A 15378-nucleotide genomic window follows, 5' to 3' on the forward strand; every position below is an offset into this window, starting at 1 on the left:
AGCTGGATGGACTTCTAGAGGCAGTTATCTAGACATGCCATTAAATGTGGTTTTGAGATGAATGTGAAACTGACCTGACAAACAGTAACAAATGATAACAACTCACAGATTCACAAAGGTGATGGTAGTTCAACATATAGTTGGAAGGTACTGCAGAGTAGAGAAATTTGACAGCAGTGACACTGAGCATAACAATTCACTACCAAGAGCTCTACAATACAATATTGTAGAAACACATGAATGAAGAGTCTTGAAAATCTGCTTACAAGCTTCCAGCTGTTGGGCATACTGCTAGATACCACACCACAGTAATTGGTCTCTTGTAAATCACTTTTCTATGTCTTTTGTTCTTCCAATAGGTCGTGAGATCTGCTGAAGAAGCTGCTTCCATGCTGGCCACTTCCATTAGCCCAGATCAGTGCATCAAAGTTCTTTGTCCAATTATCCAAACTGCAGATTACCCCATTAATCTGGCTGCAATCAAAATGCAGACAAAAGTCATAGAAAGAGTATCAAAAGAAACCCTTACTCAGCTTTTACCAGAGATTGTGCCAGGTCTAATACAGGTAAGGAGAGAAGATAAGGGGAAAGACAAACCAAAGCACCAAACTCTGTACAGAGGAATGACAAAGATTTTGTTTGAAGTAGTATCACTTGGCTGTTAGGGAGGATTTTATTTGTCTGATGGCTGCTTTGACCCATAATAACAGATAGTGGGAACAAGCTCTTGGATTGGCAGGTAGCTAATTACAAGTTTGGTTAGGACTCCAGAAAAACCACAGTAGGATATCAAGTGTTAGTTAGTGAAGCTGTTAAATTCTTTTAGTTACATTTTTTGTTTGTGTTTTTTTAATCATTTTCCAAGTTGTCATCGCTTGGTCTGAAATGATCCATGTTCTATTTGTGTGTAATTGTAGGGTTTCATCCCTTGGGGTTTAGGGAAGGCAAGAGGAAAGAAGCAGTTGGCTGGAAGTTGTAATGACACTAATATGATAGGATTTTTCTTCTTCCTTTGCCTTTAAAAATAAGTTCTTTCCCAGCTTCTCGAGAGCCAAGTTGCATTAATTTGCATGTGATGGATAAAGATTTTGAAAAGGGCAACAGCTGCCTTCTGCAGGTTTTCTGGGTTTATGGGTGTGATCTGATCATACATCCATGGGAAGGCAGAGGCATAAACAGCGCTGTCTGAGAAGGTGGTGTGGGTGAGGCAAGGGACAGTAGCAAAGTAGCAATACAAACCAGAAGTGTTAAGGAACAAGACGGAAGGTAACTAAGAAGAAGCTTTGGCTTTTAAGACAATACTTTTTTCAGAGTTCCAGAGCCCTAAACTGAGGGGTCTTCTGATTTAAATAAATGTCTGTATAACCTAGAACACTTTCTCTTACATACTGCCCTATTGCATGGCAGCAGCTCTGTTTGCAGTGTCGTTTATGAACAGGATTGTGTGTGTTTTAATTTTGATCTGGAAGTGATTATCAAAGGGGATTAATAAGCAGCCTGCTGTTGAAGTGCATGCTCTGTTTTGCCCTGTTAGTTTTGTTGTCAGAACGCTTCACTGGGCTGCGTGAGCATTCGTTTACTGTAGACTTCAACATATTTATTATAGTCAAGATGTAAACAGCTTTGTGAGGCTTTTAATCATTAACTGATAAGGCATTAATGTTAATTTTATTGCTTTTTAGGGTTATGATAATTCAGAGAGCAGTGTTCGTAAGGCATGTGTTTTCTGCCTTGTAGCCATTCATGCAGTAATTGGTGATGAACTAAAACCACATCTCAGTCAACTCACTGGCAGTAAAGTAAGTAAAAGATACCATGTAAAGAATTCTTGGTTGATAAATGTATGCATGCATTTGCATTCTGGCTGCAACTGCCAAAAAGTTTCATAGAGGTATGTACTAGAATGAGAATATCAGAGCTACTTCATCATAAAATGGTCAGAACTGAAAATCTGCAGATCTTTATGCAAGTGTAGGAATTTTAGCATCAAGGTAAATACTAAATTATGTTTCTTACTGCTGTTCATTGGACTTAGTTACTGGTTGTATCCCTGCTTGTACTTACCATGGTTTCTCTTACCACTATTTTTTGTCTTGACTTATGCCAGCAGTCAATGCAGTCTGTAGATGTCACATAGAGCAGCTTCATTTATTCTCCCTCCTTGTTAATTTGCTTTCATCAGTCCTTTCAGTACCTCTGATTTGAAATAACAGTAATCAGTCTGTGGTTCTTTCTGGTTCAGGGTGTTTATGGTTTTATTAACATCTTTTGTATACCATTAATGTTTTATATCTTTGCATGAGACATTTCTGTCTTAAAAATACTCTGGCAGCAGTAGTGTTGGATGTGATTCCAGGCAGTATTGGAAGCTTTAGTAAGTGCCAGCATAGTAACTTAACTAGAGGCTTAAAATCTCAACATTAGCTTAGAAGATTTAAGAAAAAACCCTACCTACCTTCTTGTAGTTTGAAGAAAATCTATCTTAATCTTTCTACTTCACATCATTCTCTTCTTTACATCCTTAAAGAAGCTTTAAGCTTCCTTGCGACAATTTTTGCCGTGTTTGATGTTCTCATTGGCAGGTGTATTTCCTTTACATCAACTGTGCAAAACACAGATATGCTCTGGGGAGAAGGAAAGGGTTTTATGTTTCCTTTGTACCATTCCTGTAGTTTGTGCAGTTTGCAAATTACTAAACAAAGTCAATTTCTGTCTTAACTATGCAGATGAAATTATTGAACCTTTACATCAAACGTGCACAGACAGGCTCTGGACCAGGAGATACAGCAGCTGATCTGTCTGGACAAAGCTAATGAAGTGGACAAGAGTTAACCAGATCTCCTAAAGCAAGGGCAAGGCCATCTTCAGTGAAAGGAAAATACTTACTTGGTTTTTTCTTGAACTTTTTTTTGTGTTTGTTTGTTTTTCCCCTTTCTGTCGTTGGAGTTTTTGTTGTTTTTCCTTTGTTTTGTTTTTTTTTCTCCTTTAACTAATGGCTGTCTTCAGCCTGCATGTGACTGTTGCAATAGAATTATTCCAAATCCAAGGAGAAGCAGTATTAACATCCATTGATCAAAGCAGAATAAAATTTTAAACCAATCTAATCCATCAGTTACCCTGTTCACAGTCCTCTGTGTCTTCCCATTAACTTCTGCCAGTGTTACTGTATTAAAAAAGGATTTTTTTTTTTAATGGTAATTAAAAAGATCTGCTTTAAGCTTCAGGAGTTAAACTATAAATTCTGTTGCTTTTATTCAGCTGCAGATAACATTACTTTCTTTATAGCTGTTCTGTTTGAGTATCATGTCCTTCGCTGGAATCAAGAAGCGATGTGAAACAAGGCTGAACTAGTCTGAACTGCACTGAGACTTGTTCCCTGTGCTGGTGGTTCATCATCTTATTTACAGCTTGTTTGGGATATTCTGGAGATTGAGAAATATGCCCATAAAAAAAAAAAAAAGCTGGATCAATCCAGTTCTGTAAAAGTGATATTGTTCATTGGTTGTATGTTTGTTGCATAAATAAGAATTTAGTGTGTGCAGTAGAGGACTGGTACAACCAGTACCTCTTAATGTGGAAGACAGCCCTTTCAGGGTAGCATTGCCGACCTGGTGACAGTGTGGCAGTCTGCTTTTCAGCAGCAGAGTTAATGGTCACTTGATGGACGTGAACCATCCTTGTCACTTTTCCTTCTTCAAGCAGGATGCTTCAGAATGGAGTGCTCTGCCCAAGCATGCTCAGTATGTATTTATCTTTATCACTAGAATGTTTCCTCTCAACCTAATTGCTGGAACAAGTAGTCTTGTATTGTAACTCACATGGGATTTTATGGCAGCAGTGCAGAAAAAATAGTCATTTCTTACCTTCCTAAAAGCACCAAGATTTTCTGCACTGAGTTAAATGGGGGGAGGGGGAATAGCCACAAATGCTATGGATCTTGCCACCTTTTAATTAAAAAAAAAAAAAGTCTATATATTTTGGATGAGTTGGGAAAGCTGTACCAAATTATTTGCATGGTTTTCTTGAATAGCATCCTCAAGACCCATCTGGATTAAGGTGTGGAAATGTTTCCAGGGTTTGTTTCTCCATTTTTTGAAAAAGAGTTAGTTTATTGTGAATAATGGTTCTTTGTATTTATGAACTTGATGATGGAAAGAGAGAAGAAAGATCAAGTAAATGTGTCCCTGAATGTTGTCTTTTTCGTTTTGCCTTTTTTCCCCCTCCTTTTCTTTTGGTCTTGGATCTAAGCAGCAAGTTTATTAACTGAGAGCTGGGATGAAGCAGTGCCCTTCTCAAGACTGATGGATTTTTTTGTTTCTTTTCCCTTTGACTGTGATGTTGTCTAGATATAGGAAGTGTATCCTGATAAGAGAGAACATAGCAGTGCCAAGGATGATGATCTGTGCTAGGCTAAAATTCTCTCTACCTCTTCAGGGTGACTAATTTTTGACTGAGCTACTGCATTTATCGCCCAGTGAAGAACCATCTACAGAAAATCTTTTTTCTTTTGCTTTTTTTTGTTTTTCCATTTCCCCTTCAATTATCACTTAATGTGTATTCAAAACTGTATTCTTCAACATTGCAGCCAAATATCATAAGAAACTCCTTATACACTTTACTTGCTAGCAATCCTGAAAAGCAAAATTGATTCCAAGTCAGATGCTTGTAGTTAAATGAAGGGTTGTTTTCACTTCAGTTTGAAGTGAATGCAGTAGAAAGAGCTGAGATGTGGTTGTTAAAGAAGCAGCACCATTGCAGAGATTAACTTGGAGGAAAAGTTGTAGAAATATGTGTGTAAAGACTTAAACCCAAGAGTCTCATAACTCATCACTAGCCCTTTTTAGCAGCTACATCAAGAAAATATTATCTCCTCTTTCTTTCCTTTGTTATGTGTAACATCTTTGTTGTTTTCTACTGTTTAATTACATTGTGTATTTATAGTTCTCTGCTTACCATTGTGCATATACTGGCAATAAAATGTACATAACATTACCTACAAAATTAGCAATGTATACATTCTGCTTTTCTGTTTTATTTGATCACATGCTATAAAGACAAGTTATCAATGTGATTGATACAACATTGGCTTAAAAACAAAAAAAATCTATCTTAACAGTCATGTTTTTTTTGTGTCCAAATGATATTTCTTTATATAGTCTTGTTAAAGCTGACCTGGCATTTGAGATCCTGCTGTGAATATAGATACGCTAGACAGAAGTGGGTTTTGGAAATTGGATAGAATCTTTGTGAACACCCAGTTTCCTTCCTCAAGGCAGGCTTCTTGTTTACTGTTCCATTTATTTGTACATTGTTTGCCTTTTTTCCCCCCCTTAAATTCAAAAAACATTTTTCAGTCTACAATCCTGTAGCTTACGAAAGGTCACCTGAAAAAAAAAACTGCACAAATTTATTAGTCTCAGATGTTATTCCTGCTTTTTGTACAGGTAATATTTATTTTCAGAGGATCATTTCAAGATGACTGCTGTTTGTCATCTTTTTGAAGATGCTATTTCATACTGAAAAAAAAAGAAGTTATTGAAACATAGATTATATATTCTGGATGAACCTAATTTTCTTATGTGTAAACAAAAGTCTGTAAGAAAGAAATGGGTTTTATTCCTGATGTGACTGAAAAATTTTGCTCCAGGTGGGGTAGGAGGAAGATATTTACCCCAAGTTTGTCCATTAGTTTTCCTTTTAAGCCATCTTTAAGTGTCCTAACTGTGGATATCCCATGTATTAAAGAATTTAAATGCAGTATATTTAAATGAATATTTTACTTAGAATATGACTAGTTCTGTTTCAAACAAAGGTGAGGCTGCCAGAGTGGATAGAATCTGCTTATATTCCATTGATCCCACAGAATGGCTTTTGCAATGAAATTGTTCCCAGGGCAGCCAGTTACCAGATTCACTGCAGTGCTTTTTACCTTCATTTCCTATATTATACATAGACATTAGCTCAGTTAAATTTTGAGCAATGGTTAGTCATGCCTTATGCTCCTGCTGGAGGTGGTTTCTCTAATGGATTAGCATAAAGATCTGTGAAAAATTGGGACAATTGTAAGTTGCTGTTGTTTCAGAAAGGGTTTCTTTATGTTCTTCTGTAAAACCAGGTCATTGAAATCATCTGAATGCTGAAATGTAACGTTTGGGCTTAAAGAAATGGATGTAGAAGGAAAGCAAGCTACATGCAGAATCAGGATAGGAAATGCATACTTTGGATGTCTCAGGCTTGGATGTCATTTGTTTTAAAGAATTTTGAGTAACACATTATGTTCAGCTGAAGTCTTAGCAAGGAAGTTGGGATAGTAAATGTAACTTGAAAGGAGAGCTGATGATGTACATTTTCCTGAGTTGCATTACTTGTTTGTTTTTGAAGATAAAGGTTGGAACAGATTGACTTGTGTTTATTATTTGTGGTCTGAGTCCCAGAGCAAGAACAACCATTTGCATCCTGAAGCACTGACATACTTTTGCTGGTCTTTAAGAGTAAATTCACAAATGTGCTCATGTTAAAAACCTGCCAAGAATACAGGCCCAAACTGTTTCATTTTCAGCAGGAGAATTCAGATTCTAAATGTGGCATCATCCCATTAGACAGTTTCCAGGCCTAGCTTGACAAGGTGCTAGACCATGTCATTTAAATTACATTCTTTCTTAGAAAGGTTGGGCTAGATGATCCTTGAGATCACTTCCAACCTGGTATTCTATGAAAAAATAATCTTGAGGAATAGATTGTTGAGTTCTGCCTCAGTTACTCCCTACCATAGGTTAGTGGGAATGAAGTAACTGGTTGTGGAAACTCTCACTGTCTCAGATTGGGATTTAGCAACACAAACACAGAACACAGTCAACTTCAGTGTGATAGGGATGAATGAGCAGTTTGGAAACTGGAGGATCATCTGGAGAAGACAAAGTGATTATTTTCTCCCAATTCAGTCAAGTGATCAGTTTTGCAATTGTTGTCTGCTTCCAGGTAAGATTCAAGTCAATATTCACATTACATTTTCTAAAGGAAACTTTATCCATTTCCCCACCTACATTTTCTAATTAAGTCTCCCAGCTCTTCAGGAGCACTTACTTCAAAGACTGCATTTGGATATGATAAATATTCTCTCAGTTTAACTTTTTAATTTCTGTTCTGTTAAAACATTGAAGGTCTTCAGTCGTGGGAAGTTTGGGAAAGTAATTATGCTGGTTTGGCAAGCTGGGGAAAAAAAAAAGGTCAAATTTGATTTCCTTTTTCTCTAAATTGTATATATGTTTATTTAAGTACATTTCAAGACCTCTGGCTTCCCTAGGTGTGCAGCTTGGATTTTCACAGTGTCATTTGCTGACAGCATTTTAGCACAACTATCACATTTACCAAGAAGTTCCCTACTGAGAGAAGTTTACTGAAGGTGGTTTCTGCTGAGACAGAATCAAAAACTATGCTTGTGGTCTAACAGAAACCCTTAGAAACTTTAAATCTGTGTTTTGCAAGCAGTTATGCATACTGTATGATTTGTCTCAAAACTTCTGTAATTCTTGATGTATTTTAGGTAGACAGAAGTGATCCTAATGAAGCCTATTTTGAGGGAGTAGGTTTGGAAGAAATGATGTATAGCAAGACATGAATAATGATTTTCATCAGTGGAAAAAACCCGACATACCTGCATGTTTGAGGTCCAGACTTCTTGCTATTGGCAGTAGGCAGAAAGGTAATTAAACTTTAGATTTGATCTTGGGCATCCAAGTAGTCATAAGCTTCCCATTTTAGCATGTTTCCTTTCCTAGATGGTGCCAGTGTCTACTAATGCAAATCTTTGGATCTCTATAAACTCAAAACTATTATTGTTGAAGGGACAGTGCTGTAACATGTATGTAAGGCTAGATTCAAAAGTAGTGCTTATCCAGCAAGAAAGATAGAAACCAGCAAAAGCAAATACAGGTTGAAGTTGTGCAATAGACAGGCATTCTTAAAAGCAGGCCAGACTAGTTAGGTATTCTTTCTCCATCCATTCATCTCTGCCTCTGGCAGAGCCAGGAGAGTACCTGGTAGAAGCTGTTCTCCAGAAAAACTGGGTTGGGGAACAGTCTCAGACTGGATCAGAAACTTCTGCCAGATGTGCTGGCAAAAGTGAACATCTGTCCTGAGCTTTGAGGGTCTGCCTGTATGAGGGGAAGGAAAAATACACAAAACTATTTCTTAGCAGTTTGTTTGGCCTCAGCATTATGTAGCTGTCTTCCAGGGAAGACAAGGAAGCTGATTTCAGTTTGATGCCAACAGCTGACGTGTGAGCCTGTAGGGGAGCTGCATATGGCTGCTCCAATTACAATTGCAGATTAGATTGTTTCAAAAATTAATCTGTCTGCTAATCTGAAATAAGATGCCTGAAATGGAACTAATGATATGCAAGTGCAAAAAGCCTCTCACCTGGGAAAACAGTAATTTCTGGCCTACTGCCTCTTTGTCCTTTCATCACAAAGTGATGTGGATAAAGCATTTTATGTTGTACTAAATACCATTACGGATGTTTGTGGGGTTTGTAGAGTTTCACAGGTGTATGCTAGAGGAGGAATATTAATTGAATGTTAACTGATTGTTCAGAAATTGACAGACAAAACTTTAAAAAAACCTTATAACTGCTGGTACCAGCAATCTGCTAATGAGCTACTGCTTCTTGAACCATGTAAGAGTGATGTTTGCCCTGTTCAGGATGTGGAAGACAGTGAGGTTTAGTTAAAAAATAGGATAAGAGACATGGTGCATATTCTTATTTGAACTCCCTGTAAGTTGCAGCTCTGGCTTATAAAAATTTCAGCAGTCCCATGTGTGCTGCAGTGTCTTCAGGAAGGAGATTTTCTTGGAATACAGAATGGCTTGCTTTCTGCATTGGGAATTAAGAGAAAAACAGTTTAATTATTAAATAATTTTAAATTGATGTTGGAGGAGTTTTTTCCACAAAGCCAAGGCAATCCAATGCTAGAAACTGCTAGATCTGGCAGAGTACCAAAGCTGCCTCTGAGCCTGCAGTAAAAGGGACTCTGTTAGAAGGAGGAGGAGTGCAGTTGTCTGCTCTGCATCAGAAGATGCAGGACTCCTACACCGCTGCAGCAGGCTCGGAGTCCAAACATTTAGTTTTAGGCTACCAAATACAGAGCAAGCACAGAATAGCAGAAAACAAACACCTGAACTTGTCCATCTTTTCATCTCCCAGACAAAAATCTCTAAACGATTTTCCCCTTTGCCACAGCAGTATAAACCTGGTGAGTTTAGATTCAGGTGTCATGTGATGGATTAAATTAAAACTTCCTCTGGTCATTATTGCTCTCTAAATCACTTTATACCTACAAATGACCTCCATCTGATAAGATTCCTTTGCAGGCCTTGAAGTCTTCCTCAAAGGAAGCAGAATAAACAGAAGTAAGCAAAGGTAACACCATACCTCCATCAGATACAAGGTGAGGAAGACATGGGCACTTTAATCACATCCTCTTAGATTTAGAAGTGATTTATGTGAGGAATATGACTGTGGAGGGATAAACTAGAGAGCAGAAGCACCCTGCAGGGGACACTGTCAGCATTTTCTCTCCTTTGAGAAAAGGAGCATAGCCTGCATCCCTCAGAAAAAGCCAAGGTGCTTTTTTTTGGTTGTTCAGTCTGACACCTGATCATTGGAAGCAATCTGTATTTCACTTTGACTTACAAAGTTAGTTCTTAGTGTGCTTTATATCAAGGAGACATTGAAGCAAGTCCAAGTGCACTGTCTGCTATATACCTCATGTATTTCAGCAAATTCCTTAGGAGGAACTTTTAAGTATTTACTGTTTCAAGCACTGTTAGACTTCAAGTGCCATTCTGGTCAGGCATCTCATGATGTGTTGCCTTGTCTGTGCTGTTAGCAGCGTTAAGATTTCTATTGCCATTTAGGAAGTCTAAAAATGTTGTCCATGGTTTTTTCTCATTTCTTCTTGCCTTTTATTGTCAGTTCTGCTCCTCAGACTTCTTCTCTATCACAGAAGGAGGACTAGTAAATGCAGCAGGCCTTACAGTGCTTCAGATTTAAGCAGGTTGAGATTAGGATGTCTTAGAACCATCCAACAATCCAGAGTAAAAGTGGCAGGTGGGTATGGAGAATAGGCAGGCATCGCAGCTAATCCTTTACTGCACTCTGCAGACATGGTGTGTTGCTGTTCACAAACTGGGCTTTTGCCACCTTCAGATGACCAGACAACAAAAGGACTGGGCTGGATCAGCTTCTCATATGCTGGGAGGTGTGGAGAACAAGTCAGCACAGCGATAGATCACATGCAGGAGCATTTTTGGTTGTGATTGTCACCTAGCAGTGTTTAAGTCCATTATAGTAGTGGCAATGAATACAGTGTCACTAACGATGTAGGTAGGGAGAGTCAGCATTGTCTGTAGAATAAATTTTACTTGCTAAAAAGTAAGAGCAAAGTTGGCATACTTTATATATTAGCCAGTAACAGTATTTGAGGTCATTTGTTGCCTGCTCAAGGAAATATTCAGTGAGTTTTTTCAGGCACCATACACTAAAGGACTTTGGTGCAGATCCACCCACTAGCAAAGTATGAGCCTCCCCACCTTAAATTTCAGGTTGGACTTTGCATGCCATACACAAGCCTTAGAGCAAGAAATGTTTTAAATAAATAAAGTCTTGTTGCTTGTGTATACAGTGCTTTTTTGCTGAGGTCTGCTCGAGTATTTACTGGGCAGATCATAAAGCAAGAAACAAAAATAGCCCCTTGACAATAAACAGTGTGAGGTAAAAAACTCACCTTATTTGTCCCTAAACTTGCAAGACTCTGCAACCACATGCTTCTATGTCTAGAGGTTAGTCAAGGGCATGGGTGTGGTGAATACAGAGTGCTTCGCAAGGCAAAATGCCAGAATTAAATAGAACCTGGAAGGTTTATTCTGATTTTAACTACTAAGGTGTGCACTACTTTAAGAGTTTTGCCATATACTGTTTGCAACAGAGACGAGTCAAAACACAAGACTGTGAAAATGAAAAAGTACTGTTATTTTGGAGGGTTTTTTTGCAGTGTTTATTTCCAGTTCAAATAACAGCATCTCTTCCACATGTTCTGTCTAGTACTTTTCATACAAGGAACTCAAAGCTGCTCTGAGTCATAAGCATCTTGACAACCCTTGGGGGTGGGGGAGGGCAGAGTCAGATTTTCCTCTTTCACAGTGCTTTTGCATTGAAGTGCCTAAGATTTGGGTTTGCTTTGCTTCATTCACCACCAGGAACAGTAGTCACAGTGGGATACCATGGTTTGTAGCAGCAGCTTTTGGGGCCGTGCTCTCTCAAGTGTGAAATTGTTTGCCTGTCAGGAGGGGAGCCTGTAGTGCAGCCCTTAAACTTCTGCCTTTTGTAAGAAGGAGGTACTTTGGGATCAGAATAGCCTTTGTCATTTCACCTTTCTCTGCTAATAGACACCTGATCTCTTCTAGGCAGTAGCTTTTGGGATAGAGTCAATGACTCAGCTATTTCTAGTCTGCATGAACATAACACTTCAAAAACTGAAAGAGACTGAATGGACAAATTTGCTGTGATGCTGCTATATTTTATCAGGACCTGTAGTCAGTAGAGACAGGGCTTTGTTAAGAGCTAGGCAGGTTAATGACAGAAAGGTCTTGGTGCCTCAGTTCTGATTTCAGTCCTAATAGCTCTTGCTCACTGTCCACCCTTGAAATGTAGCAGGTAACCCAGGCCAGTAGCCTAATTGGCACCGGCTTGACTGGGCCCCTCTAGGGTGGTTGCCTTCAACAACAGCAAGTTGTCTTGACATCAGAACAAATCTAGGACTTCTGCAATGTTATTTGTGTTACTTAAAAATATAAGAGTTAATTCAGAAGGGACTATTAGCAATGTCTGCTGTGCTAAAGAGGAAACCCAGGAGTGCAGTTTCTTGGCATCCACCTGCAGATGTAGCCGTGTGTCTACATAGAAATAAATAACATAAGCTAAGGATTTGCCTGGGAATTTCAACTGCTTTTGCTCACAAGTTCTCTGCTGGACTTCACAAAAACAAATCAGGTCAAATCTGTAGTGTTTCCCATTGGCATTTTGCCAAACCAGCACTTCTAAAAGCAGCAGGATACCTGGAGGAAGGAAGTGCCTGAACACCTAAAGCCACAGGAGCTGTGTGGGGTACATGTAGAGGTTGGAGCCATTTCTATGCTAGGGATGAAAGCTCAAGTGAAGGAGAATCTGTGGTTTTACTCTTCCCACTTACTAGAAATACAAGTCAGGGAACAAAACCGATGCCTAACTTCCATGTGAGAATCTCATGTCAGCCCCAAGGGAAGATTGTGGAAGTGGTCTGAGGAATGTTTAGTCCCATTCCTGAGAACAGGCACTCCAAAGGCAAATAGGGCCTCCATATATGACATCTGATACACATTTGTCTTTGCCTAAGCCTAAGGCTGAAGATGGGTGATTTTTTTATTTTACAACTTGCCAGCAGATGGAGCAAACTGGATAGCAGGAAACATTCTTCTTCCAGTCACTGATGCCAAATTGATTTGTTTCAAACATGCAGCAGTGATCACTAAGACTTATGCAGCCCTTTTAATCTGCTGCAGGGTCCTTATTATGAGTGTACAGCTATGTATAGACAGGTAATGGAAAAAAGGAACCTTGAGAAGCCTCCTCTGTCCTGAGCCTTGCTGGAGCAAAGCCCAACCCACATACACAAGCAAGTCTGTGTTATGACAGCCCTCCTTGAGGTACTTCGGTGCCTGTTGGAAGAATTGCTGAGACTCACCAAGCCAGCAGTCCCAGTTGGTGTCTGCTTTTCCAGACAGCAGCACTGCGAGTGTTTCTTTCTTTCCCCCTCTTTACAGACCCTATTCTATCGCTACTCTGTCCTGTGCTTTTTTGGTTCTGTTTTATGATGCTGAATAACAACGGTAAGTTTAAAGAGAACTGCCTTAGGCTACCAAAGAAACCCAATCAGCAGTGTTGTTTCTCTGAAGCTGTTGTGCCTGGTGCATATTGCATTCACTCGAGTAAGAAATAATTCATTATTCTTTTTGCAGAAACTTGCTCTTTGATGTTCTGATTTTCATAGTTTGCATGTTGTCACAACATTGCAGTATCTTTTTAAAGCATCTTTTTGTAGAATAAATTGCAGGGAACAAGGAACATGTCCTTGTGTGCGGGTGGTATTTAGAAAACAAACCCAAATTTTATAGCAAACAAGCCGAACAAAACCAGCAAACAGAAAAACTGAGAACTGCTACTGCTGTTTCCTAGGAGTCCTTCCTATTTCGAGCAGAATGGGTGCCCTCTGCAGGTAGCTCTTTTCGGATGAGGTTTTTGCACGAGTGCCTCCTTCTATTTCCAAGCGTAAAGGTCTTGGCAGGATTGACCAATGCAACTACTTGGTATTTTAAAGCAGATGCTACAATCCTGGCTCCAAACTCAGGCGAGCAAGTGGCACCAAGCATCTGTTTTGCATCCCAGTGTGTTTCTTTTTCCCCCCTCCTGGAGTCTGTGTGAGAGGAGTGATGTGGGTGGGTGTGTTGAGATAATTTTTTCCCTGCAGTTTGACAGTGTTTTCATTGGGGTTAAAAAAAAATTAAAATCTTCATTAGGATCCAGAAAGTAACAATCAAGTTGTGCTCTCTAGCAGCCTGACACTTGAACTAGTAGAGAATTAACACATAGAAGAGAAAGGAGTGCAGTCTGAATGTTGTTGAGGTGTCTTATTTGCCTGAAAGAAGTACTTTTTTTTGCTTTTTCCTCTTCACTCAGTCATGTCTGTGCAGTTTTCAACGAGCAATGCCAGCAAACTTTCTGGTAGCAGTTAAATGTAAAGGTGTGAGCAGAATCCAACTACAACTTTAACCTGAATGTACTTGTTTTCTCTTCCCTCTCTCCCACTGCTGCAGTGACCACCTCTTAGCAGAGCACAACGCTTCATCTCATCCCAAAATGCTTTTCTGGCACAGCCAGCCTGAACATTATCACCATCACCAATATCCCACCAGTAACAGCAGCTACCTGCGGTAAGAAAACAACAGAGCTGATCTTTAAGAGCAATTGTAATGTTTGAAGACACAAGAATACAACCTGTGCAGCCTTTGCATTTAATTCACAAGGTGAATGAAGCCATCAGAGTTGGTGCCATAGATCCTTTGAGAACAGTTTGAGCAGTTCAATCAGTGTAGTGGAGATTTGCTTTATTGTAGCTCCAGGATTTTCACAAGCTATACCACGTCTCTGTGCGCTGCTCAGTGACCTGAATGTTTTACTGATTAGAATGATATTTACAGATGTATTAACTTTTTGTTTCTTTCAAATTACTTTTGCAATCTGTAGATAAAACTCTTGTTTATGAGAAGTAATATGGACTTACAAATACTTTGATGTTTCATGTTCTCTGATTATCTGCTGATCACTGGGCTATGGGCTGCTTGCACTATCAGTCCAGGCAGTGGCTAAATGCTTTGCATTTAAATTCTGATTGCATTAGCATATTCCTGTACACTATCAACCCCCTTTTCCTCTTCATGACTGAGATATTATTTGTGTATTCAAACTTTATTTTTTTAATATGCTTTGCTAAGAGCTAAGCTTTACAGATTCCAGACAATCTAGATGTTGCATTTCAATCTACAGTGTAGTTCAATCTTCATCTTATTCTATTTAGGCCAAATATTATGTATGTGAACATGATAGTGTTTGATCATCTACCTCAACATGGTAACATCTCACACCCATTGCTGCATTGTAGCATTACTGCTGATGTTGTAGAATTGTTGAATAGCATGTTATTGGAAATGTTAATGGTTTAGGTTGCTTTTGTTTGGAGTGCTTTTTTTGGTGTTCTCTCTTTTTTAAGGCAAAGAAACTGCTTATATATTTGGATTCCAAAGGGTGAAGCTGCAGTGGATCTGTAGAAATTAATCCACTACATCCATCACACCTTTCAGTGAATGGGTGCTGGAGTTCCCTGATGTAATCCTCTTTAGAAGTGATCTGCAGTTAGCAGTACAAAATGAAGCAGAGCAAGAGAATGTGAAGGTGTCCTCTCCAACCTCCAGTCCTCTACTCTTCAGCCCACAGAAAGTGCAGTCCCTCCCAGCTTTTCACAGGACCCTTTTTTCACTGTGTCCTTTGTCTTGCTTCATTCTTTCGCTGTGTCTGCTTGTTCCATACCCTTATGTAACATGAGTGTGTAAGTAGATGCCCTTCTTTCAGACTCCTGAGCAGCTGCCTTTGGGTTGGGATGGCAGCACGCAGCTCTGCTTTGGTATTTGGGGAAGACCATTTTGTGGCCTTTCAATACTTAAAAGGAACCTATGCACAAGGCTTTCCAGCGGTCTATGCAGCTGGTCAAGGGATAATCAAGAGGGAGG

The 15378-nt window shown here is 39.2% G+C and overlaps 1 protein-coding gene and 1 long non-coding RNA gene across 43 annotated transcripts in view; both read left to right on the top strand.

The window, feature by feature from the left end:
- The window catches only part of CLASP2 (cytoplasmic linker associated protein 2), a 140701-nt gene extending 134302 nt beyond the window's left edge, over positions 1-6399 (top strand). For all 42 annotated transcript variants that reach the window (XM_064169650.1, XM_064169628.1, XM_064169636.1 and 39 more), the window contains 3 exons: positions 360-566; positions 1683-1799; positions 2727-6399. In XM_064169650.1, coding sequence (XP_064025720.1) covers positions 360-566; positions 1683-1799; positions 2727-2813 — 411 coding nt within the window. In that variant the 3' untranslated portion in view covers positions 2814-6399. The remainder of the gene's footprint in view (positions 1-359; positions 567-1682; positions 1800-2726) is intronic.
- Positions 6400-7317: 918 nt separating this feature from the next.
- On the top strand, positions 7318-14360 carry LOC135189334 (uncharacterized). The gene is made up of 2 exons (XR_010308044.1): positions 7318-7702; positions 13909-14360. It is a non-coding gene; the product is annotated as an uncharacterized LOC135189334 (long non-coding RNA).
- Positions 14361-15378: the final 1018 nt, after the last annotated feature.

Source organism: Pogoniulus pusillus, chromosome 32 (genome assembly GCF_015220805.1).
Source record: "Pogoniulus pusillus isolate bPogPus1 chromosome 32, bPogPus1.pri, whole genome shotgun sequence".
NCBI classification, from domain to species: Eukaryota; Metazoa; Chordata; class Aves; order Piciformes; family Lybiidae; genus Pogoniulus; species Pogoniulus pusillus.